Source organism: Ranitomeya variabilis, chromosome 5 (assembly GCF_051348905.1).
Source record: "Ranitomeya variabilis isolate aRanVar5 chromosome 5, aRanVar5.hap1, whole genome shotgun sequence".
Classification (NCBI taxonomy): Eukaryota; Metazoa; Chordata; class Amphibia; order Anura; family Dendrobatidae; genus Ranitomeya; species Ranitomeya variabilis.
In genome coordinates this window covers 65,598,489-65,625,891 of record NC_135236.1, presented here as the reverse complement: position 1 = coordinate 65,625,891, position 27,403 = coordinate 65,598,489, and the positions used below count along the sequence as shown (strand labels likewise).

Here is a 27,403-nt window from a genome sequence, read left to right as displayed (position 1 = left end):
ACAGTGCTATATAAAGCACAGCCAACACAGTGCTATATACAGCACAGCCCACACAGGGGTATATACAGCACAGCCCACACAGGGGTATATACAGCACAGCCCACACAGGGGTATATACAGCACAGCCCACACAGTGCTATATACAGCACAGCCCGCACAGGGGTATATACAGCACAGCCCACACAGGGGTATATACAGCACAGCCCACACAGGGGTATATACAGCACAGCCCACACAGGGGTATATACAGCACAGCCCACACAGTGCTATATACAGCACAGCCCACACAGGGGTATATACAGCACAGCCCACACAGGGGTATATACAGCACAGCCCACACAGGGGTATATACAGCACAGCCCACACGGGTATATACAGCACAGCCCACACAGGTATATACAGCACAGCCCACACAGTGGTATATACAACACAGCCCACACAGGGGTATATAGAGCACAGCCCACACAGGGGTATATACAGCACAGCCCACACAGAGGTATATACAGCACAGCCCACACAGGGATATATACAGCACAGCCCACATCTCGTCTCACCAGGGAGACGCCATCAGGATCCCTGTCATGATCTCTGCAGGCAGAGATCATAGCAAGCCTATAGAGGGACAAGCTCTCGGAAGATGGAACTATACTGACCATGAACTAAGCCTGCCGCGCAACTAGAAATAGCCAGGTAGCATTTCCTATTTATCGCTAGATGCCCAGCTCTGGCCTAAGACCTAAATAGCTAGCAGAGGGAAATATAAGACCTGGCTCACCTCTAGAGAAATATTCCAAAGAAGACAGTAGCCCCCCACATATAATGACGGTGAGTTCAGATGAAACAACAAACGCAGCAGGAAAATAGTCTTAGCAAATTTGAGGTCCGCTTACTAGATAGCAGAAGACAGATAGTATACTTTCATGGTCAGCAGAAAAACACTAACAAAACACCATCCAGAGATTACCTTAAACTCTGGCATTAACTCATAACGCCAGAGTAGCAATCCCTGATCAACGAGAGCTTTCCAGACACAGTAACAAAACTTCAGCTGTGAACTGGAACAAATAGGCAAAACAAAACATGGACAAAAGTCCAACTTATCTAGTAGTTGTCTAGAAGCAGGAACAAGCACTGAGAGGCATCAGATAACATTGTTGACCGGCAAGAAACCACCAGAGAAATGAGCTTAAATAGCGACACCCACTACTGATGGAACCAGGTGAAACAGGAAAGAGGATGACAAGTCCAATTCCACAAGCGGCCACCGGGGGAGCCCAGAATCCAAATTCACAACAGTACCCCCCCCTCAAGGAGGGGGCACCGAACCCTCACCAGATCCACCAGGGCGACCAGGATGAGCCCTATGGAAGGCACGAACAAGATCAGAAGCATGAACATCAGATGCATTGACCCAAGAATTATCCTCCTGGCCGTAACCCTTCCAGTTGACCAGATACTGGAGTTTCCGTCTGGAAACACGAGACTCCAAAATTTTCTCCACAACGTACTCCAACTCACCCTCAACCAACACCGGAGCAGGAGGCTCAACTGAAGGTACAACAGGTACCTCATACCTGCGCAATAACGACCGATGAAAAACGTTATGAATGGAAAAGGACGCAGGGAGGTCCAAACGGAAAGAAACAGGATTAAGAATCTCCAATATTCTATAAGGGCCGATGAACCGAGGTTTAAACTTAGGAGAAGAGACCCTCATAGGGACAAAACGAGAAGACAACCACACTAAATCTCCAACACAAAGCCGAGAACCAACACGACGATGACGGTTGGCAAAACGCTGAGTCTTCTCCTGGGACAACTTCAAATTGTCCATAACCTGCCCCCAGATGTGATGCAATCTCTCCACCACCGCATCCACTCCAGGACAATCCGAGGATTCCACCTGACCGGAGGAAAATCGAGGGTGAAACCCCGAATTACAGAAAAACGGGGACACCAAGGTGGAAGAACTGGCCCGATTATTGAGGGCGAACTCTGCCAATGGCAAAAAAGCAACCCAATCATCCTGGTCAGCAGAGACAAAACACCTCAGATATGTCTCAAGGGTCTGATTAGTCCGCTCGGTCTGGCCATTAGTCTGAGGGTGAAAAGCAGATGAAAAAGACAAATCTATGCCCATCCTAGCACAGAATGCCCGCCAAAATCTAGACACAAATTGGGTACCTCTGTCAGAAACAATATTCTCAGGAATACCGTGCAATCGGACAACATTCTGAAAAAACAGAGGAACCAACTCAGAAGAAGAAGGCAACTTGGGCAGAGGAACCAAATGGACCATTTTAGAGAAACGGTCACAGACCACCCAGATGACAGACATCTTCTGGGAAACAGGCAGATCTGAAATAAAATCCATCGAGATGTGTGTCCAAGGCCTCTTAGGAATAGGCAAGGGCAACAGCAGTCCGCTAGCCCGAGAACTACAAGACTTGGCCCGAGCACAAACGTCACATGACTGCACAAAAACTCGCGCATCTCGTGACAGGGAAGGCCACCAGAAGGATCTTGCCACCAAATCCCTGGTACCAAAAATTCCGGGATGACCTGCCAATGCAGAAGAATGTACCTCAGAGATGACTCTGCTGGTCCAATCATCCGGAACAAACAGTCTATCAGGCGGACAACGATCCGGTCTATCCGCCTGAAACTCTTGCAAGGACCGCCGCAGATCAGGAGAAACGGCCGACAAAATTACTCCCTCCCTAAGGATACCTGTGGGTTCAGAATTACCAGGAGAGTCCGGGTCAAAACTCCTAGAAAGGGCATCTGCCTTAACATTCTTAGAACCCGGTAGGTATGACACCACAAAATTAAAGCGAGAAAAAAATAAAGACCAGCGCGCCTGTCTAGGATTCAGGCGTCTGGCAGTCTCAAGATAAATCAAATTTTTGTGGTCAGTCAATACCACCACCTGATGCCTAGCCCCCTCGAGCCAATGGCGCCACTCCTCAAACGCCCACTTCATGGCCAAAAGCTCCCGATTCCCAACATCATAATTCCGCTCTGCGGGCGAAAATTTGCGAGAAAAGAAGGCACAAGGCCTAATGACGGAGCAGTCGGAACCTTTCTGCGACAACACTGCCCCAGCTCCGATCTCCGAAGCGTCAACCTCAACCTGAAAAGGCAGATTCACATCAGGCTGACGCAACACAGGGGCAGAGGCAAAACGGCGCTTAAGCTCCTGAAAGGCCTCTACAGCATGAGGGGACCAATTAGCAACATCAGCGCCTTGTCTGGTCAAATCAGTCAGTGGTTTAACGACATCCGAAAAACCAGCAATAAATCGGCGGTAAAAGTTGGCAAAGCCCAAAAATCTCTGAAGACCCTTAAGAGAGGAGGGCTGAGTCCAGTCACAAATAGCTTGCACCTTGACGGGATCCATCTCAATGGAAGAGGGAGAAAAAATATACCCCAAAAAGGAAATTTTCTGGACCCCAAAAACGCACTTAGACCCCTTCACACATAAAGAATTAGACCGCAGAACCTGAAAAACTCTCCTGACCTGCTGGACATGAGAGTCCCAGTCATCAGAAAAAATCAGAATATCATCCAGATATATTATCATAAATTTATCCAGAAAATCGCGGAAAATATCATGCATAAAAGACTGGAAAACTGAAGGGGCATTAGAAAGACCAAAAGGCATGACCAAATACTCAAAGTGGCCCTCGGGCGTATTAAATGCGGTCTTCCACTCATCCCCCTGCCTGATCCGCACCAAATTATACGCCCCACGAAGATCAATTTTAGAGAACCACTTAGCACCCTCTATACGAGCAAACAAATCAGTAAGCAATGGCAATGGGTATTGATACTTAACAGTGATCTTATTCAGAAGCCGATAATCAATACATGGTCTCAAAGAGCCGTCTTTTTTTGAGACAAAGAAAAACCCAGCTCCCAAGGGAGAAGAAGATGGACGAATATGTCCCTTTTCCAAAGACTCCTTTATATATTCCCGCATAGCAGCATGTTCCGGCACAGACAAATTAAACAAACGACCCTTTGGATATTTACAACCCGGTATCAAATCTATGGCACAATCGCACTCACGGTGCGGAGGTAACGACCCAAGCTTGGGTTCGTCAAAGACGTCTTGATAATCAGAGAGGAACTCAGGGACTTCAGAGGGAATGGACGACGAAATAGAAACCAAAGGTACGTCCCCATGAATACCCTTACATCCCCAGCTCAACACAGACATTGCTCTCCAGTCCAAGACTGGGTTGTGAGACTGCAACCATGGCAATCCCAGTACCAAATCGTCATGTAAATTATACAGCACCAGGAAACGAATAATCTCCTGGTGATCCGGATTGATACGCATGGTTACTTGTGTCCAGTATTGTGGTTTATTATTAGCCAATGGGGTGGAGTCAATCCCCTTCAGAGGAATAAGAGTCTCCAAAGGCTCTAAATCAAAACCACAACGATTGGCAAAGGACCAATCCATAAGACTCAGAGCGGCGCCAGAGTCAACATAGGCGTCCGTGGCAATGGATGACAAAGAGCAAATCAGGGTTACAGACAAAATAAACTTAGACTGAATGGTGCCAATGGAAACAGACTTATCAAGCTTCTTTGTACGCCTAGAGCATGCTGATATAACATGAGTAGAATCCCCACAATAGAAACACAATCCATTCTTCCGTCTAAAATTCTGTCGCTCGCTCCTGGACAGAATTCTATCACACTGCATACTTTCTGGCGTCTTTTCCATAGACACCGCCAGATGGTGCACCGGTTTGCGCTCCCGCAGACGCCTATCAATCTGAATAGCCATTGTCATGGACTCATTCAGACCTGCAGGCAAAGGGAACCCCACCATAACATCCTTAACGGCATCAGAGAGACCTTCTCTGAAAGTTGCCGCCAAGGCGCACTCATTCCACTGAGTAAGCACAGACCATTTACGGAATTTTTGGCAGAAAACTTCAGCTTCGTCTTGCCCCTGAGATAGTGCCATCAAAGTTTTTTCTGCCTGAAGTTCCAAATGAGGTTCCTCATAAAGCAAGCCCAAGGCCAGAAAAAACGCATCCACATCGCGTAACGCAGGATCCCCTGCTGGCAATGAGAAGGCCCAATCTTGAGGGTCACCCCTGAGCAAGGAAATCACAATCCTAACCTGCTGAGCAGGGTCTCCAGCTGAACGAGACTTCAGGGACAAATAAAGCTTACAATTATTTCGGAAATTCTGGAAGCTAGCTCTATTCCCTGTGAAGAACTCCGGCAAAGGAATTCTCGGTTCAGATACCGGAGCATGTACCACAAAATCTTGTAAATTTTGTACTTTCGTGATGAGATTATTCAAACCCGCAGTTACACTCTGGAGATCCATTATTGTCAGGTGCACACAGAGCATACAGAGATTAGGAGGAGAGAGAGAAAAAAGACTGCAGCAAGGCAGACTGGAGGAAAAAAAAAAAAATTCCAGCAGACTTCTTATAACTCTCCTTTCTCAACCTGGGTCTTTAACACTTTATGGGCCGGTCAAACTGTCATGATCTCTGCAGGCAGAGATCATAGCAAGCCTATAGAGGGACAAGCTCTCGGAAGATGGAACTATACTGACCATGAACTAAGCCTGCCGCGCAACTAGAAATAGCCAGGTAGCATTTCCTATTTATAGCTAGATGCCCAGCTCTGGCCTAAGACCTAAATAGCTAGCAGAGGGAAATATAAGACCTGGCTCACCTCTAGAGAAATATTCCAAAGAAGACAGTAGCCCCCCACATATAATGACGGTGAGTTCAGATGAAACAACAAACGCAGCAGGAAAATAGTCTTAGCAAATTTGAGGTCCGCTTACTAGATAGCAGAAGACAGATAGTATACTTTCATGGTCAGCAGAAAAACACTAACAAAACACCATCCAGAGATTACCTTAAACTCTGGCATTAACTCATAACGCCAGAGTAGCAATCCCTGATCAACGAGAGCTTTCCAGACACAGTAACAAAACTTCAGCTGTGAACTGGAACAAATAGGCAAAACAAAACATGGACAAAAGTCCAACTTATCTAGTAGTTGTCTAGAAGCAGGAACAAGCACTGAGAGGCATCAGATAACATTGTTGACCGGCAAGAAACCACCAGAGAAATGAGCTTAAATAGCGACACCCACTACTGATGGAACCAGGTGAAACAGGAAAGAGGATGACAAGTCCAATTCCACAAGCGGCCACCGGGGGAGCCCAGAATCCAAATTCACAACAGATCCCCATAAACCAGCGCCAATGCTGCAAAAAATGTGTCCACCGAATGCAAACATGGTGAATTGGTCGGCATGGAAAAAGAAAGCCCAGGATTGGGGATCAGGGAGAAGGGAGACTATAATCCCTACATGCTGCTCCTCACTCCCTGAAGAACGAGGGTGAAGCCTGAAATACAATTTACAGGCCTCCTGAAAAACCACAAATATATCTCTCCCTCCAGAGAACCTGTCTGGGAGAGATATCTTGGGATCCGGTTGAGCATGCACATGAGCCAAGACCCAGAACCAAGACAACTGCTGAAGCTGCTGCACCACCTGACACTGCAGCACCTTAAAGAAGTTGTCCACTACTATAACTTTTTTTTTTTTACATAAATCTTGCTATTATGGGCCACTGAAAACATCTACTGTGTTTATTTTAGCAATATTACCTTTTATCATGCTGTAGCAGCACATCTTTAGTGCTGGATCCAGCTCTCATGGGGTTAATCGACAACTTCCTTTCTCCTGACTTACTGTGCTCTAATACTACAAGTTCCATGATGCATTGCACTTGCCTGTAACTCTGCACCTGGCACACCCACTCCAAAACACACCCCAACCCCTCTCTCCTCTCCCCCCCTCTGTCTTCAAAAAGATTTGTGATGTCATTTCTGTCCAACCTCCTCTTTTACATTTGTCCAACCCACACTCCATTACACACAGATAGACAGACAGACAGACAGACAGACAGATAGATAGATAGATAGATAGATAGATAGATAGATAGATAGATAGATAGATAGATAGATAGATACAGAGATAGATATATATATCTATTTCTATAGATATGTCCATATCCATGTTTCTAAACCCCTTCACCCCTGGAGCTTTTTTCGTTTATCGCTCCCCTTCTTCCCAGAGCTATAATTTTTCCGTCAATATGGCCATGTGAGGGCTTATTTTTTGCGGGACAAGTTCTACTTTTGAACGACACCATTGGTTTTACCATGTCGTGTAACAGAAAATGTGAAAAAAATTCAAAGTGCAATGAAATTGCAAAAAAAGTGCAATCCCACACTTGTTTTTTGCTTGGCTTTTTTGCTAGGCTCACTAAATGCTAAGGCTGTGTGCACACGTTGCGGATTTGATTGCAGATCCGCAGTGTTTTTTGCCGCACTGAATTGCATCAAATCCGCAGTGTAGTGCATAACCAATGTAAGTCTATGGGAGCCGCAGACTTGTTGTGCACATGCTGCGGAAAAAGCCGCACCGAAACGCAGCTTTTTTTTCTCACAGCATGTCACTTCTTTTGTGCGGAACTGCAGCGTTTCTTGCACCTTTAGACTTTCATTGAGTCGGGCACATCCGCAGCAAAGCCGAAGATATAAAAAAGATCTGCAGTTTTGCTGCGGATGTAGGTCCAAGAAACGCTGCAGTTCGGGAGGAGGGAAGTGTGTGGGCGGTGACTGTGTGCGTGTATGTGTGTGCTGGGTCTGCGGGCTGTTCGGATGTGTGCGGGACTGTTCGGGTGTGTGCGGGGCTTTTCGGGTGGGTGCCTGGCTGTTCGGGTGTGTGCGGGACTGTACGGGTGTGTGCGGGGCTGTGCGGGGGGTCTTTTGGGGTGTGTGTGCAGGCATCATCTGATGGGACTACAAGTACGCAGCATCAAATCTGCAACTAATTCGGATGTAATCCGGACAGTGGACACACACCCTACACTATCCATACATCTATCAATAGATATATCTATCCAGACACATTTACAGATAGATATATGAATAAATAGATGTATGCATCTATAGATCTATCTATATGCAGATCTGTCTATCCATTTCATCTATCATCTATCTATCTGTGTGTGTAATGGAGTGTGGGTTGGACAAATGTAAAAGAGGAGGTTGGACAATAATGACATCACAAATCTTTTTTTTTTTGTTCAATAATACATCTTTATTGAGCTTTCAAAAACGCACCAAAACGCATAAAAACCGTGCAAAAACCACACCAAAAGCGAATTAAAAAATGCATCAAAACCGTGCAAAAAATTGCATAAAAAACGCATCAAAACTGCACCAAAAACTACATCAAAACCGCACCAAAAACTGCATCAAAACTGCACCCAAATTGCATCAACACTGCACCAAAACCGCACAAAAAAATGCGCAAAAACCGCACCAAAAACTGCATAAAAAACACACCAAAACCTACATCAAGAGCGCACCAAAACTGCAAAACTACACCAGGTTTTGATGCAGTTTTTGGTGCAGTTTTGATGCTGTTTTTGGTGCGGTTTTTGCACGGTTTTGATGCAGTTTTTGGAAATAAATAAATAAACGGAAAATGTGCATGATTTGAAAGGAAACATGCATGAAAAAAACGGATTCCGAGGCTGGATTCATCATTTCACATCTCAGTTTCATATGTTTTTTGCCGGATCCGTCGCTGTGCGTTTTTTCGCTGGACAGAAAAAACTTTCCTCTGTATGTGTTTTCCGTCCGGCGGAAACAGCTTTTTTGACCAATCCGGCAAAAACCGGATGAAACGTGTGGCCATCAGGCACAATCTGGCGCTAATACAACTCTATGAGAAAAAAACGGATCCGGCGGAAAAAAATGGATCCATTTTTTTCAAAACTCGCCGGATTGTGCCTAACGGCAAAAACCTGATGTGTGAAAGCAGCCATATATATGGATAGATACATCTATGTATCTATAGATATATCTATCTATAAATATATCTATAGATAGATATATCCATAGATATATAATAGAAAGGCCGATGTTTCTAAGGCTACTTTCACACTTGCGTTTTTAGCAATCCGTCTTTTTGGGAAAAAAACGGATCCTGCAAATTTGCTCGCAGGATGCGTTTTTTACCCATAGACTTGTATTAGTGACGGATCGCGATGGATGGCCACAAGTCGCGTCCGTCGTGCAACGGATGCGTCATGTTTTGGCGGACCGTTGGCACGAAAAAATGTTCAAGTGAACGTTTTTTGTCCGTCGCGTCCGCCATTTTCTACCGCGCATGTGCGGCCAAAACTCCGCCCCCTCCTCCTCCCCGGACTTCAGAATGGGCAGCGGATGCGTTGAAAAACTGCATCCACTGCCCACGTGCACAAATTTAACAACGTGCGTCAGTACGTCGGCCCAACGCATAGCGACGGACCCGTACCGACGCAAGTGTGAAAGAGGCCTTAATGAGCGTTTAATTTAATAAAAAACGGAAAAAATCGGCGTGGGCTCCCGCGCAATTTTCTGCGCCAGAGGGGGAAAGCCGATGGCCGGGGGCCAATATTTGTAGCCTGCTATAAATATCAGCCCTCAGCTGTCTGCGTAGCCTTTACTGGCTATTAAAATAGGGGGACCCCCCAAAAAAAATGACGTGGGGTCCCCCTATATTTTATAGCCAGAAAGGCTACGCAGACAGCTGCAGGCTGATATTTATAGCCTAGAGAGGGGCCATGGATATTGGTCCCCCCCGGCTACAAATACCAGTCCGCAGCCGCCCCGGAAATGGCGTATCTGTAAGATGCGCCAATTCCCGGCACTTAGCCCCTCTCTTCCCACTCCCGTGTAGCAGTGGGATATGAGGTAATAAGGGGTTAATGTCACCTTGCTATTGTAAGGTGACATTAAGCCGGGTTAATAATGGAGAGGCGTCAATAAGACGCCTATCCGTTATTAATCCAATAGTAATAAAGGGTTAATAAAACACACACACATTAGGAAAAATGTATTTTAATATTCTTCATTTAACCATACTTACCATACTTCAGGGCCTGCAAAAAACGTAAAATAATAAACCGCATACTACCAATTAATAACGAGGGTCCCACGACGATCTCCCCTATAGAACAGTGACATCGGGTGATGTCACTGCTCTATAGGACCCTCAGTGACACACTGACAGGAGACAATGGCTCCTGCAGTGCATCACTGAACTATAGTAACCTCTGAGTCTCACTTTATGGCAATTGCTGCCTGGGAAAATATCTCACACAGCAATGGCATGAAGTGAGACTAGGGACTATTTTCTCACAGGGGCATAGGAATACATTGTGAGGAATATATTGTGGAAGGATACCTTCCATCATTGTATTCCTGGAGCCCCTGGAGAGCAGTCGCATCAGCAGATGCTCCTGCTCTCCACGGGAGATCGTCGAGGGACACTCGTTTTAATTGGATTTCTGTGGACATATATTATAGTATATTGTTTATTATTTTAATATTTTATACAGATGACACTGGCTTCGGGGATCAAGGTGACAAGTGATGGTGAGTATGTACTCTATGTTACATGTACTGTATGTCTGTATGTATGTTGTATGTATGTACCTACTGTATGTGGCATGTTGCATGTCGCATGTCACATGTTGCATGTAGCATGACATCGCATGTCGTATGTCGCATGGTGCATGTCATCGCATGTTGCATGTCGTCGCATATGGCATGTCGCCGCATGGTGCATGTTGCATGTCACATGTCATCGCATGTGGCATGTCATTGCATGCTGCATGTCATCGCATGTCACATGTTGCATGTCATCGCATGTAATCGTATGTCGCCGCATGTCGTCGCATGGTGCATGTTGTCGCATGGTGCATGTCACATGTTGCATGTTGTCGCATGTAATCGCATGTTGCATGTCATTGCATGCTGCATGTCATCGCATCTTGCATGTCGCTGCATGGTGCATGTCGTCGCATGGTTCATGTCACATGTTGCATGTCGTCGCATGTCATCGCATGTGGCATGTCATTGCATGATGCATGTCATCGCATGTCGCATGTCACATGTTGCATGTCGTCGCATGTAATCGCATGTCGTCGCATGGTGCATGTTGTCGCATGGTGCATGTTGCATGTCGTCACATGTCATTGCATGCTGCATGTCATCGCATGTTGCATGTCGTCGCATGGTGCATGACGCATGTTGCATGTCGTCGCATGTAATCGCATGTAATCGCATGGTGCATGTTGTCGCATGTCGCATGTCGTCGCATGGTGCATGTCGTCGCATGCTGCATGTCATCGCATGTTGCATGTCGTCGCATGGTGCATGTCGTCGCATGTTGCATATCATTGCATGTCACATGTTACATGGTGTGTGTTGTATGTATGTACTGTACATGTGTATGTGTTTGGGTTTTTTTTACATTCAACACATTAGCCGGATGATGGGACTACTACTGTCTCATCATTGGCTAGTGTGTCACTCACTGTCACTGTAGCAGGCAGAGCCCGATGGGACTTGTAGTCCCATCGGACGATGCCTGCACATAGAGACACACACACACACACCAATGACCACCCCCACAGCAGACCCCAGCACCGCACATACCGGCACGCAGAGCCCAGGCGCCGGCCCGCACATACCTGCGCCGGCCCGCACATACTGGCGCCGGCACACAGAGTCCCGCTCATCACATCGTGGATTCCCTGCCTAGCCCCGCCCGCCCCCAGCAAAGTCCCGCCTGCCCCCAGCCCCGCCCACAGCCCAGTCACTCTTGATGAGTGACTGCTGACTGTGAGGCTGGCTCACGCCTGCTGCTGACGTCACGTCAATTTCCAGAGTCTGGAAATTGACGTGATGTCGGCGGAAATAAGCGGGGGCTGCAGCCTGGGGGTCACGTGACCCAGACTCAGCCGCCGGAATAGCGCCGCTCACAGGCGAAAACGGCAACGAAAGGTATTTGCACAATTCATTAGGGGCCCCGGGGGGATACATTGGGGGGTTAATTGAAAGTAGTGGACAACCCCTTTAACCTCATCAGTGAGGGTCTGGATAAGCTGAGCAAAAGCCTGTGCTTGCGCCATAGGTTCACCGGAAAAAAAGTGAATGTCATGATGTGACACGAGCCAACTGGGGTTCGGTCAGCGGATAGCGCAACACACTAACAATGGGATGGAAATGGGGAGAGGAAGGCCCTACTGATAGTGAAATGGGGGATGGTCACCACCTGAGCTCAAACCTGAGCCTGTCCCTGCACTCCCCTAACGCCCTAAGTGTGTCCTTCCCCCCACCGCCATCAGGAACCTTGTCCCTCGCTGTCACCTAATACTGCCCTGACTAGTGCACTGTCCGGCAAGGTGCGCTAGCCTCACCACTTCAGATAATACCACACAGGGGACAGTGACAAGCACAAAAGGGACGGGGTAAAAACACAACTTAGCTTCAACTTCCTCTGCTGCAGTGCACAGCAGAATAAAGGCACCATGATAAGGAGCTCATGAAACCAGCTGATACACCACAGCAGCCAGCAAGCCCCTTCCTCCAGGCTTGGTCACTATAGATCGCTCTATCACGGACAGTCAGCTGATGCATCAGGTGACCATTTAAAGAACGGTGAGTGTGGTCACCACCCACATCAGCTGACCTAGCCACACTGCAGTTACTGCTCATACCCAGTGTGGGAAAGTTGATATTAACCCCCCGCTGGTCCTGAAAGGAAAAAGCTATATTTAAAACAGAGTAAAACCAGAGCTGCCACAAGTCCAAACATGGATCGTGACACAGGGGGAGGGAAATTATTACAGGACTGGGGAGATTATTATAGAACGGGGACATTATTACAGGCTGAGGGACATTATTATAGGGTGAGGGACATTATTCCAAGATGGGACATTATTGCAGGACTGGGAACATTATTACACAGTGAGGGACATTATTACAGGACGGGGAACATTACTACAGGGTGAGGGACAATATTACAGGACAAGGGACATTATTACAGGCGGAGGGACATTATTACAGGACAGGGGACATTATTACAGGCGGAGGGACATTATTACACGACAGGGGGCATTATTACAGGGCGGGGACATTATTACAGGCTGAGTGACATTATTACAGGACACGGGACATTATTACATGGTGAGGGACATTACAGGCTGAGGGACATTATTACATGATTTTGGACTTTATTACAGGCTGGGGAGATTATTACAGGATGAGGCACATTATTACATGATTTTGGACTTTATTACAGGCTGGGGACCAGAATTACTATACGGAGCTAATTGTAAAACTATATTGCTATTCTACACTTTTCTATGTGCGAAAAAAAATAAAAAACTTTTTTTTAGACAGTGAAAGTCCCGTCCCTGTCTGGGTCTATATATTTAAATAAATTAGAAAGTAGGTAAACAAATAAAAATATGAAAAAAAAAAGATAATAAATAAAAATATAAATAAATGGATACATAGTAACCGAAACTAAAAACTATAATAAACAAGCACATAAATAAATTTGTGAAGAAATAATATGTAAAAAAAAAGATAAATAATAAATATGTGAATTTGAAAGTAGGTAAATTAAAATGTTAAAAAATACATAAATAAAAGTATAAATAAATGGATAAATAATAACCAAAATATAATATGTATATAAATAATAAAAAATGAAAATAGATATGTTAAAAAAATAGATAAATAATAAATATGTAAATTAGAAAGTAGGTGAATAAAATATGTAAAAAATAGTACTCCAAAGTAAACATATAATACATATTTAAATTAGAAAGTGAATACATTAAAGATAATCAATATAAATAAATGGATGAATAGTAACAAAATATAAAAATATAAATAAGTACATAAATAAAAACAAAAAAATAATAAAGAAAAAATAGATATATAATAAATCATTATGTAAATTAGAAAGTAGTTAAATACAAACCTGTTAAAAAAGATAAAAAAATATAAATAATGGATAAATAGTAAGTAAAACTGAAAATATAATAAATAAGTATGCAAATAAATAAATTAAAAAAGTGAAAATAATTAAGCATATATAACATTTAGATAAAAAAAATATGTAAATTAGAATGTAGGTAAATAAATAAATAAAATTATGTAAACAAAAATATGTAATTAGTACCCCAAACTAAACATAAGAAATAAAAATCCATAAAATACCGTAGATAAATAACATGTAAAAAATAAACATGGAAATAAAAGAAATAGTTAAAATCCATAATTAATAAAGACAAATAATAATGTAAATAATAAATCCATGCTGAATTGTAGCTTCTCTGTATAAATGTATCTGAGTCATGTTATGGCGCCATAGTCAGTACTTCCCACCATTAAAAAAAAAAAACTTTCTTGGCGTCTCCGCACCCAGAGGCCCAGTCATTGGATTCCTAAGTGATATTGTATGGCCTATATGTATATATTACGTGAGGTGGGTTGGCCATGAATATCGTAGGTCCTGGTGGCTCCATGGTGGCCTTCACTATGGCACATGTTGCTTGCCACCAGCAGATCTGCAGTAAATCTGAGCCCACCTATAGGGTGGAGCCCACATGGACAAGCCTCATCAATACAGCTGGGTCCATGGAGAATAAGGCAATGCAATAGGGGGGCACTGAGCATCACTAATCCTGGGGTACCGTATGGGCCACACAAGGGGCACGGACACCCCTGTTCCTACATCACATGATGACAAGCAATCAACTTTAACCACAGGAGACTCCCACTTTCTGATAGCTGCAGCGAGAGAAGGGTTAATGCCCTGCCCTATAGGCGGCTTCATTGCCCCCTCCTCTGGTCTACTGACATAGGTCATCAGACATCACCCACCTTGTCATTGAGGTATTGAAGAGCTTCTTTGCCATAAGAACACTTGATCTCAAGCTTCCTCCTCATGTCTGAAGATGTCACATCCTTCTGCTGGTCAATGACTTTCCCAGACCCCCGACAAGAAGATAAAGAGTCAAAATTAATGGTCTTGTTCTCAGAGGAGCCTTCCACGGGGCAGAACATCCCACAGAATTTCTGCCTTGGCTTGGGACTTCCAGAGCCCATGTTCTTGAAGAAGGCTGGGACCTCCTCCCCATCATTCTGCCGGCCACCTTGTTGCCTCCTGTCTGCCATCCTGAACTCGCCTGCCCCCCACCCTAGGGATGGACCAGTTATTTCAGGCAGATAAAGATTAATAAATGGGTGAAAAAAAAATAAGGAGTCTGCAGGAGGAGGACTGTGATGTGGTGGGAGGAGGAGAAGGCACTGCAGGTTAGGAGGAGACAAAAGAAGCGAGTCCTGCTCACACCATGCTGAGTCCACTGGAGAGCTCAGCTGGAGGATCTGCCGGGATCTCCTCCGCTCCCAACTGCCCAGCCTGCGCCTCAACTTAGCAGGAGAAGGAGCAGGGAGGGGAGAGGAGGAGGAGGAGGAGGCTGCTGCAGAAAGCCGCACACCCGGAAGTGAGGGAGCCTGCAAGTTACCGGCAGCAGCATCTGCTGGGGGCAATGGCCACTGCTGGGGTCCCCGTGCTGCAGTGCTGGTGTGAGGAGGAGGAGGCGCTGACCACAGGGCCGGGGGTCCGTCCTGGCTTGTAGGGTCTGTGTGCACGGTCCCCTAGGTGAGGAACAATAGGAGCGAGACGGCGCAGGGAGCGGAGCTGCCGGCAGGAGCCTTCTCCGGGGCGCTGTCCCTTCAGCACCACCCAGCCCGGCCCTCCAGAAACATGTGCGACCTGTCAGAGGAAGAAAGCACCACTGCCGGCCATGTGTGCCACCCTGCCAGAGGAGAAAGCACCACTGCCGGCCATGTGTGCCCCCCTGCCAGAGGAGAAAGCACCACTGCCGGCCATGTGTGCCACCCTGCCAGAGGAAGAAAGCACCACTGCCGGCCATGTGTGCCACCCTGCCAGAGGAGAAAGCACCACTGCCGGATATGTGTGCCACCCTGCCAGAGGAAGAAAGCGCCACTGCCGGCCATGTGTGCCACCCTGCCAGAGGAAGAAAGCACCACTGCCGGCCATGTGTGCCCCCCTGCCAGAGGAGAAAGCACCACTGCCGGCCATGTGTGCCACCCTGCCAGAGGAAGAAAGCACCACTGCCGGCCATGTGTGCCACCCTGCCAGAGGAGAAAGCACCACTGCCGGCCATGTGTGCCCCCCTGCCAGAGGAGAAAGCACCACTGCCGGCCATGTGTGCCACCCTGTCAGAGGAGAAAGCACCATTGCCGGCCATGTGTGCCACCCTGCCAGAGGAAGAAAGCACCACTGCCGGCCATGTGTGCCACCCTGCCAGAGGAAGAAAGCACCACTGCCGGCCATGTGTGCCACCCTGCCAGAGGAGAAAGCACCACTGCCGGCCATGTGTGCCCCCCTGCCAGAGGAGAAAGCACCACTGCCGGCCATGTGTGCCACCCTGTCAGAGGAGAAAGCACCACTGCCGGCCATGTGTGCCACCCTGCCAGAGGAGAAAGCACCACTGCCGGATATGTGTGCCACCCTGCCAGAGGAAGAAAGCGCCACTGCCGGCCATGTGTGCCACCCTGCCAGAGGAAGAAAGCACCACTGCCGGCCATGTGTGCCACCCTGCCAGAGGAAGAAAGCGCCACTGCCGGCCATGTGTGCCACCCTGCCAGAGGAAGAAAGCACCACTGCCGGCCATGTGTGCCACCCTGCCAGAGGAGAAAGCACCACTGCCGGCCATGTGTGCCACCGTGTCAGAGGAAGAAAGCACCACTGCCGGCCATGTGTGCCACCCTGCCAGAGGAAGAAAGCGCCACTGCCGGCCATGTGTGCCACCCTGCCAGAGGAAGAAAGCACCACTGCCGGCCATGTGTGCCACCCTGCCAGAGGAAGAAAGCGCCACTGCCGGCCATGTGTGCCACCCTGCCAGAGGAAGAAAGCACCACTGCCGGCCATGTGTGCCACCCTGCCAGAGGAGAAAGCATCACTGCCGGCCATGTGTGCCACCGTGTCAGAGGAAGAAAGCACCACTGCCGGCCATGTGTGCCACCCTGCCAGAGGAAGAAAGCGCCACTGCCGGCCATGTGTGTCACCCTGGCAGAGGAGAAAGCACCACTGCCGGCCATGTGTGCCACCCTGCCAGAGGTGAAAGCACAACTGCCGGCCATGTGTGCCACCGTGTCAGAGGAAGAAAGCACCACTGCCGGCCATGTGTGCCACCCTGCCAGAGGAAGAAAGCGCCACTGCCGGCCATGTGTGTCACCCTGCCAGAGGAGAAAGCACCACTGCCGGCCATGTGTGTCACCCTGCCAGAAGAAGAAAGCACCACTGCCGGCCATGTGTGCCACCCTGCCAGAAGAAGAAAGCACTACTGCCGGCCATGTGTGCCACCCTGCCAGAGGAAGAAAGCACCACTGCCGGCCATGTGTGCCACCCTGCCAGAGGAAGAAAGCACTACTGCCGGCCATGTGTGCCACCCTGCCAGAAGAAGAAAGCACCACTGCCGGCCATGTGTGCCACCCTGCCAGCCCTCTGTAGATGCATGATCTATGGACACCTCATATCTATCTATTATCTTTCTGTTATCGATCAATTATTTATCTATCTATTATCTATCATCTATCTATTATCTATCTGTCTATTATCTATTATTTATTATCTATCTATCATCTATCCCATATCTATTTATCTTGTGTCTATCCACTTAATAGACAATAAAGTCGCCCCTGTTTCTTCCCATTTCGGTGCCCCCAGGACATGCACCCCACTCACTGTAGGTCTGCTAACATCAGTCAGTGCATTCATGCTGCCTGAACCAGTAATGCCACCAGATGTGTCTTTCTCTGAAAAACCGGCATCGATATTAAGTGATTGACAGGTGTCGCCCATATAATAATAATAGTTTTATTTCTATAGCGACAACACATTCTGCAGCACTTTACATTATAGAGGGGACTTGTATAGACAATAAAGACATTACAGAATAGAAACATGACTGACAGATACCGAGAGGGGTGCGGACCCTGCACATAAGCTACAGTCTATGAGGAAATAGGGGAAACATGAGAGGTGAATGGTAACGAGCGCGTGTACTGTACGGTCCGGCCATCAATGTAATAAATAGGGTGCTGACATAATGCTGCATGATCCAGCCACCATCCAGTATGTGTACAGACACGGAGGGCTATTAAGTGCATGGAGGGTGTGAACGGATGCTAAGAGGGTCCGGATTTGGAGGAAAATATTGTGCGGGTAAAATGGGAATAGTTACATAAGTGAGGGGAGTCTGAAGAAATGTATTTTTAGGCCATGATGAAATCTGTGGGTATTGGGCATTAACTGAATTGTCCTGGGTAGCGCATCCCATAGAAGTGGTGCAGCACAAAGAAGTCTTGGAGACGGGAGAGGGAGGTTCAGATTACGGAGGATGTTAGATCAGGAGCGGAGGGTGGGGTAGGGTGATAGACGAGGGAGGAGATGGAGGGTGGTGCTGACCTGTGGAGAGCTTTGTGGGTGAGGGTCCCATTCATGCTGACAGTGCCTTAGTCCTTCAAGGGTTAAAGTGGTTCTCTCCTACTGTTAAAGTGTTTTCTGCGTGGGCCCAGGATGAGGGTAATAAATATATACTCTCTGGTGTCTCCCCCTTCGGGCTTACTGGCATCAAAATCTGTCTGGAACATTACGTGACCGCTGTAGCCAATCAGCTGCTGATCGACAGCAGCGTTCACATTTTGTAGTCAAATCCAGCTTGGACAGAGTCTAAAAGAAGCGGCAGAGCAAGAGCTGCTGATTGGCTGCAGCAGTCACATGATGACCCCTGTCCATGGGGGGAACAACAGTGAATACAGAGGAGGAGCGCGGGTTCAGGGGGTAGAATTTTCTTGTTATTTCTCCTCCTTGGGCCCTTTCAAAAAAATTTTTGAAACTGATGGAAAATCGTTTTGGGTCTTAGAAATCACCCGAGGATTTTTTTTTGTGTTTTTATTGTCACATTCCAAGATCCGTAACTTGTTTTCCCCTCTATTTGTTCTATAAGCGCCTGGTTAATGCAGGATGAGTTGTATCGTTCACTTGCTCCATTTTTGGGGGACGTATAATTGTAATTTATTTGAGGCACAAATTCTGCCATGTTTACCGTGAAATAAAAATCCTGAATCTTATTATACAGATTGATGCATATTTTTGTGAAACCGTAAATGCATAGTTTTTTTTGGGGGGGTGGGGGATTGCTAAAACAGCAATACCCCCCATTGTTGTCAGGGTCATGGCAGTAGAATACGCTCCTATCTCTGCCTTTGTCGCTAGGCAGTACCACACTGACGCTGCAGATGCCGCTTGGTGACGGCACTGTGTTTCAGTTACACTTTAGCATGGCTGGGACTACTTGTCCGTCTCCAGTTCACCTGTGTTTTGCCGCGGAGAGATAGTTCTCAGATGTAATTAGCTCTTTTGGGAGCCATGGACAGGGCACTTCAGTAGTTAAAGCCCTATCCGTCTATCTCTAGCTGCCAGTTATAGTTCTACTTACCTGGTTTATCCTCCGGAATCTCTTCCCCGGTTCTGCTTGCTACTCCTGTTACTGACATCTTGCCTATCTCTAACTTCTGTCCTCCTACTAATCTCGGCATCCTCCTGACCATGTCCCTATCTTCTTATTCTGTCCTAAAGCAGTCCTCTCTGGTTTTGACTCGGCTTGACAACCCTACTCTCTGCTCAGCTCGCCCCACCGGTCAGCAGCCACTCAGTGGATGTAACTCTGCATAAGTGAAGACCCCTGTACAGAGGTTAAAGGGAGAAGGTTAGGGTTCACCATGGAATCTTTTAAACGAAGTGGTTTGTGCCATGACTACCCGTGTAAGCCCGATTAAGAGCTGCCAGCCGTCCTCGGACAGCGCACTGTTACAGGATCTCATTGAAATATACTGCAGACTGTAAAGTTATAGCCCCAGAATGAAATCACATATTTGAGTCCATTTGTAAAGTTGTTTCGTATTCCATTTCTGATATAACAATAATTAGGAGAATGGTGGCAATTTTACATAGCCATGAATCCAGACCTGTAGGATGGTCCAGTCCTTGTGACGATTCATGTAGTGAAAGCGTGGAATCAAAATGTTTCAGAAAATAAAAAATTAGAAAAAAATACGAAAAATTGGATAAAAAAAAAAAGGGGACATGAACCATCTCAAGCACAATAAATAGGCGAGAAGTATTATTATGGTCACAAACTCCGATCTATAACACCTTCAGTAAAATATAGGCTTCTATGGTGACCCAAGTTTGGTTCCCTTGATATACGACCATGTCATGTTTGACTTTCCGACATCTTTGGTCTCCATAGCTGACATTATGGGTTTCTCTGCAGTGGGATCTGTACGGTTGGTATTCATAGTTGCCATGGTAAACTGAGTTTTGCATTGTTCGCAGGAAAACTCCATGTAAGAGACAGGGAGCGTCTTGCTGTACGCCCCAGATTTAGTCTGTTTCATGATTCTGTTTATATCCCAGGAGCTTGTAAGAGGGAACAAAAATTATCCTCCCTTTTACAAAAAAATTGCATTGACCCCACTGTTATGTTCTGGGCTGTCAGATCATTTATGGTTTCTGTGGGTTATCGCGGACCCCGTTGTGATGGAAATACCATCTGATTATATCAGTGCTGTATACCTAGCCTGCAATGTTAGGTTATATTGTGTTGTGCAGTATTACGCCCCGATAGTGAGTAATATTCAGCTAGAGATATACGAATCTCCCCAAGTTTGTTTTGGGCAGTTTTGCTCAAATGCGATGATTATGATTATTATACTGAGGTGCCTCTAGACCCCAAAACATAATAAATGGAGGTAAGGGAAGAGGTTAAATAATAATAAAACACGTTCTACTCACCTGTCTTACACTACAGCCCCCTGTTCCTCCACGCCGGTGTTCAGTCCTGTGCCGTAGTCGAATGACTGATCTCAGTGACAGAGATGACGTGGAGGTGACGTAAGATGTAATGGTTACTTATCATGTTTTTATTATTTTAATCCCATCAGGGCCCAAAATGGCCGAATAGCAATGGGATTACAGAGGTTTGTTCTCATAGCAACACAGGTTGGACTTCTTACTGCTGGATTTTGCTGCTCTCACAAGGTGACCATGAGTGGGATTGAGACGAGCGCGTGAGTTGAGTTGCTTAGATAGTGATACAGAGACTACTCCAGAGTGAAGGAATTGCCAGAAGATTGTCTCAAGTGCCAGCTGTTTTGCCTGTCTTCACTTAATCCCATTACTTCATGTAAGTGTTGTAACTATCAAGTTTATTGGTTCTTTGGGAGTAAAGTTCTCCAAGTGACATCTGTTTGATCCTGCATCGTTCAGCCAAGCCTGAGTGGGAATCCATGTTACCAACAAGGACCATGACACTCTATTCTTCATTCGATTTTTTTCTTTAAAGCGTTGTGACTGTATAAGCAAACTCACATGAGTAACGTAAAAACCAGGAGAGACAAACACCTGAACCAAACAGGTCCCTGTTCAGACTAGGAAAGTCCCTAATCCGGCCCTAATTTCTCCCTGCCTGACCATGGAGGTTTTGCACCCTAAGTATGCGCAATGGTGTCCCCACTCAACGTCGACTTACTTTAACTGTCCTTAACTGCACCCTCTCTATAAACAATGTGCAGCACTAAAACAATAATAACTATAAGGTGAAATACACAAAAATATGTGGCGCAGGCCAAAGAACGTGAACACACAGACACACAGGAAACACGGAAGAAAATAAGAAAACCTATACAACAAACGGAATAAGTGGAAAACCTCCCAGATCCGACACATAAAAGAAGGAAAGGGTACTGGGCACACAAACCGAAGGAAAAACAATAGATTAACCAGGTAAGATAATTCCTAGCTGAGGAGCTGGATCACCAAACACCATCTGTCTTAAAATATAACTAGCAAAGAGTGTATGTTCCAGGAGAGTATAAATAGTCCCTCTAAAGATGTGATAGAACAAACCAAATGAGGAAGTGAAAACACCTGCTCAGAAGCAAAACAGCAAAGCACAAGAAAGACCAGCAGTATCAGCAGTTGGACAGAGACAAAACAGGCTGTGGTCCAACAGATAGGGAAATCAACCACACAGCCAGAGGTCACTGGATCAAGACCCAGAGTCGAGCCATGACAGTCCCCCTCCTTCTACAATGGGCCACCGGACCCTCAGAACTCACATTCTCTGACAATGCTGACAGTACTCTCTTATTAAATGGTCCGCAGAAAGACCCTCCGAATTAATCCAGCATTATAACAACAGCAATACAATACTGTATGATTCCCAAGTTTTGGAACATGACAAATATTTTCCAAATCAGATCCACTTGCTACAAAATTGTTTTTCTTTATAATATGGTATCTGAACAGGACATTCTTTTTTTGAGTGAATAAGTCACATGGACTTCTGTGGATACTTGTACAAACAGTTTTACAACCCAGGATGAAAGAGCTCGGTATGTTTCATGTTGGACCGATATCCCTACCCCTTATTTAAAATCTTACACACCTCTCCTAGCTCCAGCACCGGGCATTGGGTCCTTCATCCTCAGCTTCCAGATCCCTTTGTCCTTTGTTTTGTCCACTTCCCGGGCCACATAGCCCGGCTCATGCAGCAGGACACTGCCTGAGTATTCAGATAGTTGACATCTTGCTGCTACTTGGTACTAGGAACTTTCCCTATGCCACAGCTTTGCTGTTTCATTGTTCCAGTACTGCTACCTCAGTCCTTGAGCCAAGTCTGCTACCTCACCACGTCAGCTTTGCAAATTGAACCTCCATTGCCATCTCAGCTCTGCTTCATTGGATCTGCTTAATTAAGTCAACTCTGCTACATCACCATGCCAGCTCTACTACATTGAATATGTTGCAAGCTCAGCTTTGCTATACTAGTGTCATGCTATGACGGTCTTCAGTAAGGAAGGAGAGCCTCAAACTGTCCCTAGAACTGGGACCCTAACTATCCGTTTCCTGGGGGTACTCTTGAAGGTAGAGAGGTCTGAGTCTCTGACCTTACTATGCTCCTGTTAAACCCTGATCTGCCCCCTCCTCCACCCCATGAAGCATGGGACAGAAATGTAATGTAAACAAGACACAAAGACAAAACAGGAATAACAGAAAAGCTTTATAATACAGAAGCACTAACAAACAATAGGAGGATAGGGACATGGAGGAATAAACTAAATGGGAACAGGGACCAGGAGATAAACACATATGTATTATAGAAAACCATGAAACACTACAACTCTACTCCAACCACTTAGCTTTACCACACAGCACAGGAAGACAAATCTTTCACCAGCAGGGACAAGAAGGTATGCCCAGTTTTTATAGGAAGAGGTAATGATCAAATCAGAAGTAGCTGAAATAGAGCTGCATGTTTCTGACCTGCATAGAAAGGGTAATCTCTTCAGCACCAGAGGAAACTAAATCCATTTAATATGGGACACAAATCACATCATCTCTACAGAAGACCTGCGATTCATTACCCGATTTAACCGTCTAACTCCAGGTCTTCCAGGTGGATGTGACGCCTTTGTGACAATGCCCTGCTATAGTGAACATTAATCACCAAGTCACTTCTGCTACCATGATTTCCCTTTGCTGAGTCAGCTTTAATAAATTGCTGTTGCAGCTCCTGTGCATTGAAACTCCGCTCTGCTACAATGGTTTCTCTTCACTGAGACAACTCTGCTACATCGTTGTTCCAGCTGCACTACATTCAGCTGCTATTATTACAAACTCAGCTCCCTGCATGGCTTGATATCACTGTGTCAACTCTGTTGCATCAAGGTGTCTGCTCTGCTTCTTCATGGATTACAACTTCGCTACGTCTATTGTCACTGCACCAGCATCACATGTCTGTGCTTCAGAAGAACTGCTCATCCAGGCGAAGGACATTAAAGATCCATCTCTTGGGTGAGGCATAAAGTTACAGTTTCTATGGAAAATGGAGTCCTTCATAGGTTTTTGACACCCAGCAGCATAGGGGGTTATCATCAACTAAGGCAAGACATGCAACCATAGGAGCCGCATGGTCTTCCCCTATCAGATACACACTTATAGTCATCTTCTAGTTTTCACTTGTATTAATGACATTGATCAGAGATGACGGCCATATATATGGTGGGTCACGCAGTTGTCAGAGCCATCATTGCTCAGCATTTTGACTCACCCTGGCGCCACTTTCCCCTCCTCTTATGGATAACGAATATTGGATTCTGTACTCCCCTGAGACAATAAACATCAGCTCAGCTCAGCTGTACATGGAAGCTCAGAGGGTTTACTGAAATCAATCCATTACTCTTCACATTGTAACCTGACGGGAAGTCCTTAAATCTTTCCCACCATGTGTTGTACTATTACGCTGCAGAAACTATATCTAGAGATGTTACAGGAGCCGTATTACGCAGCACATTGCTCTAATGGCCGAGGTCAGAGAACTCCAATCCCGGTTGTTTAGCACCTGTATGTCCCTATGTATATCGCCATGCCGTACAGTTAGGTCCAGAAATATTTGGACACTGACCTTATCTCCGTGATTTCAGCTCTGCAAGCCACTATTTTTTTTTTATTTAAAGTGAATCAACTGAGATGCAGTTGAAGTGGAGACTTTCAGGTTTAATTATAGGGGTTGAACAAAAATATTTTTAGGATATCATTGGAAGCCATGCATGCCCGCGCCATCACACTGCCTCCACCATGCTTTACAGAGGGTGTGGTGTACTTTGGATCATGAGCCGTTCCAAGTCTTCTCCATACTTTCTTCTTCGCATCATTCTGGTTCAGGTTTCATCTGCCATGTGAATGCTTTTCCAGAACTGGGCATAAATTTGGGCTTCTGGGCTCTCTTCTCTAGGTGTTTTTCTTTTGTTGTTGCAAAGTCTAATCTGGGCTTTCTATTTTTAAGGCTGATTAATGGTTTACACCTTGTGGTGAACCCTCTATTTGCTCCCATGAAGTCTTCCCTTTAAATACCAACTTCCTGGAGAGTGTTCTTCACTTGGGTGGATGTTATGTAGGGGTTTTTCTCCACCACTGTTGTCTTCCGTGGACATCCAGGCCTTTTTGAGTTCTCAAGCTCATCAATGCACTTTTTTTTTTGTATAATGTACAAAACTGTTGATTTGTTCATTCCTAACATTTCTGCTATCTCTGTGACTTCTTTTTTTCCAGCCTAATGATGATCTGTTTCACTTCCATTGAGAGTTCCCTTGTCTGCATGTTGTGGGTTCACAGCAACAGACTCCCAATGTTTTGGAAGGGTAAAACAATTTAAATTATATTTTCACTTAAAAAAAAAAAGTGAACTGATATCGTCTGAGAGAGCATGAAAATAATATAAAATAAATTATAATTACTACATACTGTATAATAATTATAAAAAAAAGTAAAAATTATTTTAAACGAGAATAAAATTTACTCCTCTATAAACCACATGTACAAAAAAAAAGTGCCAGTTCAGGAATGGGGAAAAATTTCCTCATCTTGAATGGGCTAAAGGGAATCTGTCATCAGGTTTTGTCACATAATTTGAGAGCAGTTTAAAGGGTAGCAAACACCAGTTGACAGATTCCCTTTAAGACACTGAAACAAAAATACCAGTAACCCCTGATGAAGCCATGTGTGGTGATACATGGGACAAAAAGGCCCCGTATATCTCTAGGAAATATTTGATTTATTTCTTGTATTAAAACACTTTATTCCTGGATGTTGTATTTTATATCATTCCTGTTTTTGGCATGTTATCAGCTGTACTATATGTGTATGCTTTGTTACACTACATAATTGCTCTTTATGCCAAATTTTTGTATTGGGCAGGGATCTTTGTTTAAAAGAAATAGGGGGCTGATTGTCACCACCTTTCATGGTTTAAGTTCTGTGTGTAGCACATTGGTGCCTGTTTTGTGATAATTGTTTATTTGCTTGTTGTAATTGAGCCCTAATAATATTGTATTTTTCATGTTACCTGCTGCCATTATTGGTACAGTTCTTGCTCCTCATTTTTGCCTTTTTGGGTTTTATAAATGGCACATGGTAAGTGGGAGCCCTGTCAAAGATTTTGTATTTGGACCCGTAAGCTTCACGTCACCCCTCCGGCCAGCAGGTCCCCTTTGTCCCCAGGGCCGGTGTGCAGCCGCGCAATATTTTTCCCTACAAGATGCAGCCATGCCCTTGGTATCAGCATTATTCGCGTGGGGGTCTACAGCTTTGTGAGGCGTCCTGATAATCCAAGGAGCTACCATTGAAAGAAATATGTCTGGAAAGTGCACGGTAATGCCTATAAACACATGGAATAATGGGGTGTGACCTCACAAAGCTGTCACTGCCTGGTATTGTAACCTAATTCCATAGGAGCTTTCCCAGGCACGCACAGGGGGGACAGCAGATCTATAGCAGATGCCCCCTCCGACATTAGCATAAGTGTAGAGCAGGAAGAAAGCTGCTAAACGCTTTAATGGCCCAGACGTAGTGACATCTGCTGTCAGACCACCGAGCGGCCGCCAATAACAGGGCTCGGCTGTCATGCACAATACGTGGCATGAATCAGGGTATATCACGCAGTTCTCCGTACCAAGCAGAGAGTATTACACTGCAATCATGGACCGTCAGACAAGATGCGTTATACCAGGAGGACCCCCAGGACAGGGCTGCGCCAGAGGAAACTATTCCACAAAGTGACCATTGTGCACATCATATATTGTTTACGAATGTAACTCATAGGGATTTGCCCCATAACAAGTAAAACATGGTCCTCTTCAGCTGGAACTTTGGGGGTCCTAGTCGATTGGATCCATGTGGTGTATAGTTGTAAGAGGATTGGGGACAAAAAAAAAGGCCCGGAGCAAATCTACTTTCGAAGAGAAGTGAAATGTTTGCTTTGTTGGGCATGACGGCGCATATCACTCTGCGTTTTGCTTCTTCACACTCCGACTGTTACGTGATGTCGGCACGGATTCACGAGCGGCTGCTGAAAGGGTTAATAGGGAAATGGTAATGTTGATGGTGAACGACTGACGAGAAAGAGGCGCGTGTTCCTTGAGGGGAACTACACTTTAACAATGGGAGTTTTGTTCAGAGGATTGTTCCCACGCCACGAGGTTAGATGTGACAAAAAAAACAACAACAGCTTGAGGTTACTTTGACTTTTGTTGATTGTTTGAAAAAACACAATATGCGCTAAAAGCAACTAGTAATCACCAGAACCAGGGCCATTGTAGGGGCAGGCAAACTAGGCATTTGCCTAGAGCCCCCACACCCCCAATAGCACACAGACTGTGATACGCCACGCAGCCTATGCCATGCAGCCGCTATGGGGCCCGTGAGTTAGAGGGGCCTGGTGCCAGTGTTCCCCCCTCTGCATCACGCATTTAACTGTATCAGCATCATAGATACTGATGCAGTTGAAAGCAATGATGGACGAGAGAACATCATCGCACCCCATGCTGCTTAG

The 27,403-nt window shown here is 45.8% G+C and overlaps 1 protein-coding gene across 2 annotated transcripts in view; it reads right to left on the bottom strand.

Moving 5' to 3' along the window:
- Positions 1-15,652, bottom strand: part of DPYSL2 (dihydropyrimidinase like 2) — a 104,326-nt gene extending 88,674 nt beyond the window's left edge. Inside the window, exon 1 of one of the 2 annotated variants that reach the window (XR_013215539.1) lies at positions 14,799-15,652. Coding sequence is in view for 1 of the 2 variants with exons in the window: in XM_077262124.1 (XP_077118239.1) it covers positions 14,799-15,092 (294 nt within the window). In the remaining variant the exon portion in view is untranslated. The remainder of the gene's footprint in view (positions 1-14,798) is intronic. The other variant, XM_077262124.1, reaches the window with a different exon arrangement.
- Positions 15,653-27,403: the final 11,751 nt, after the last annotated feature.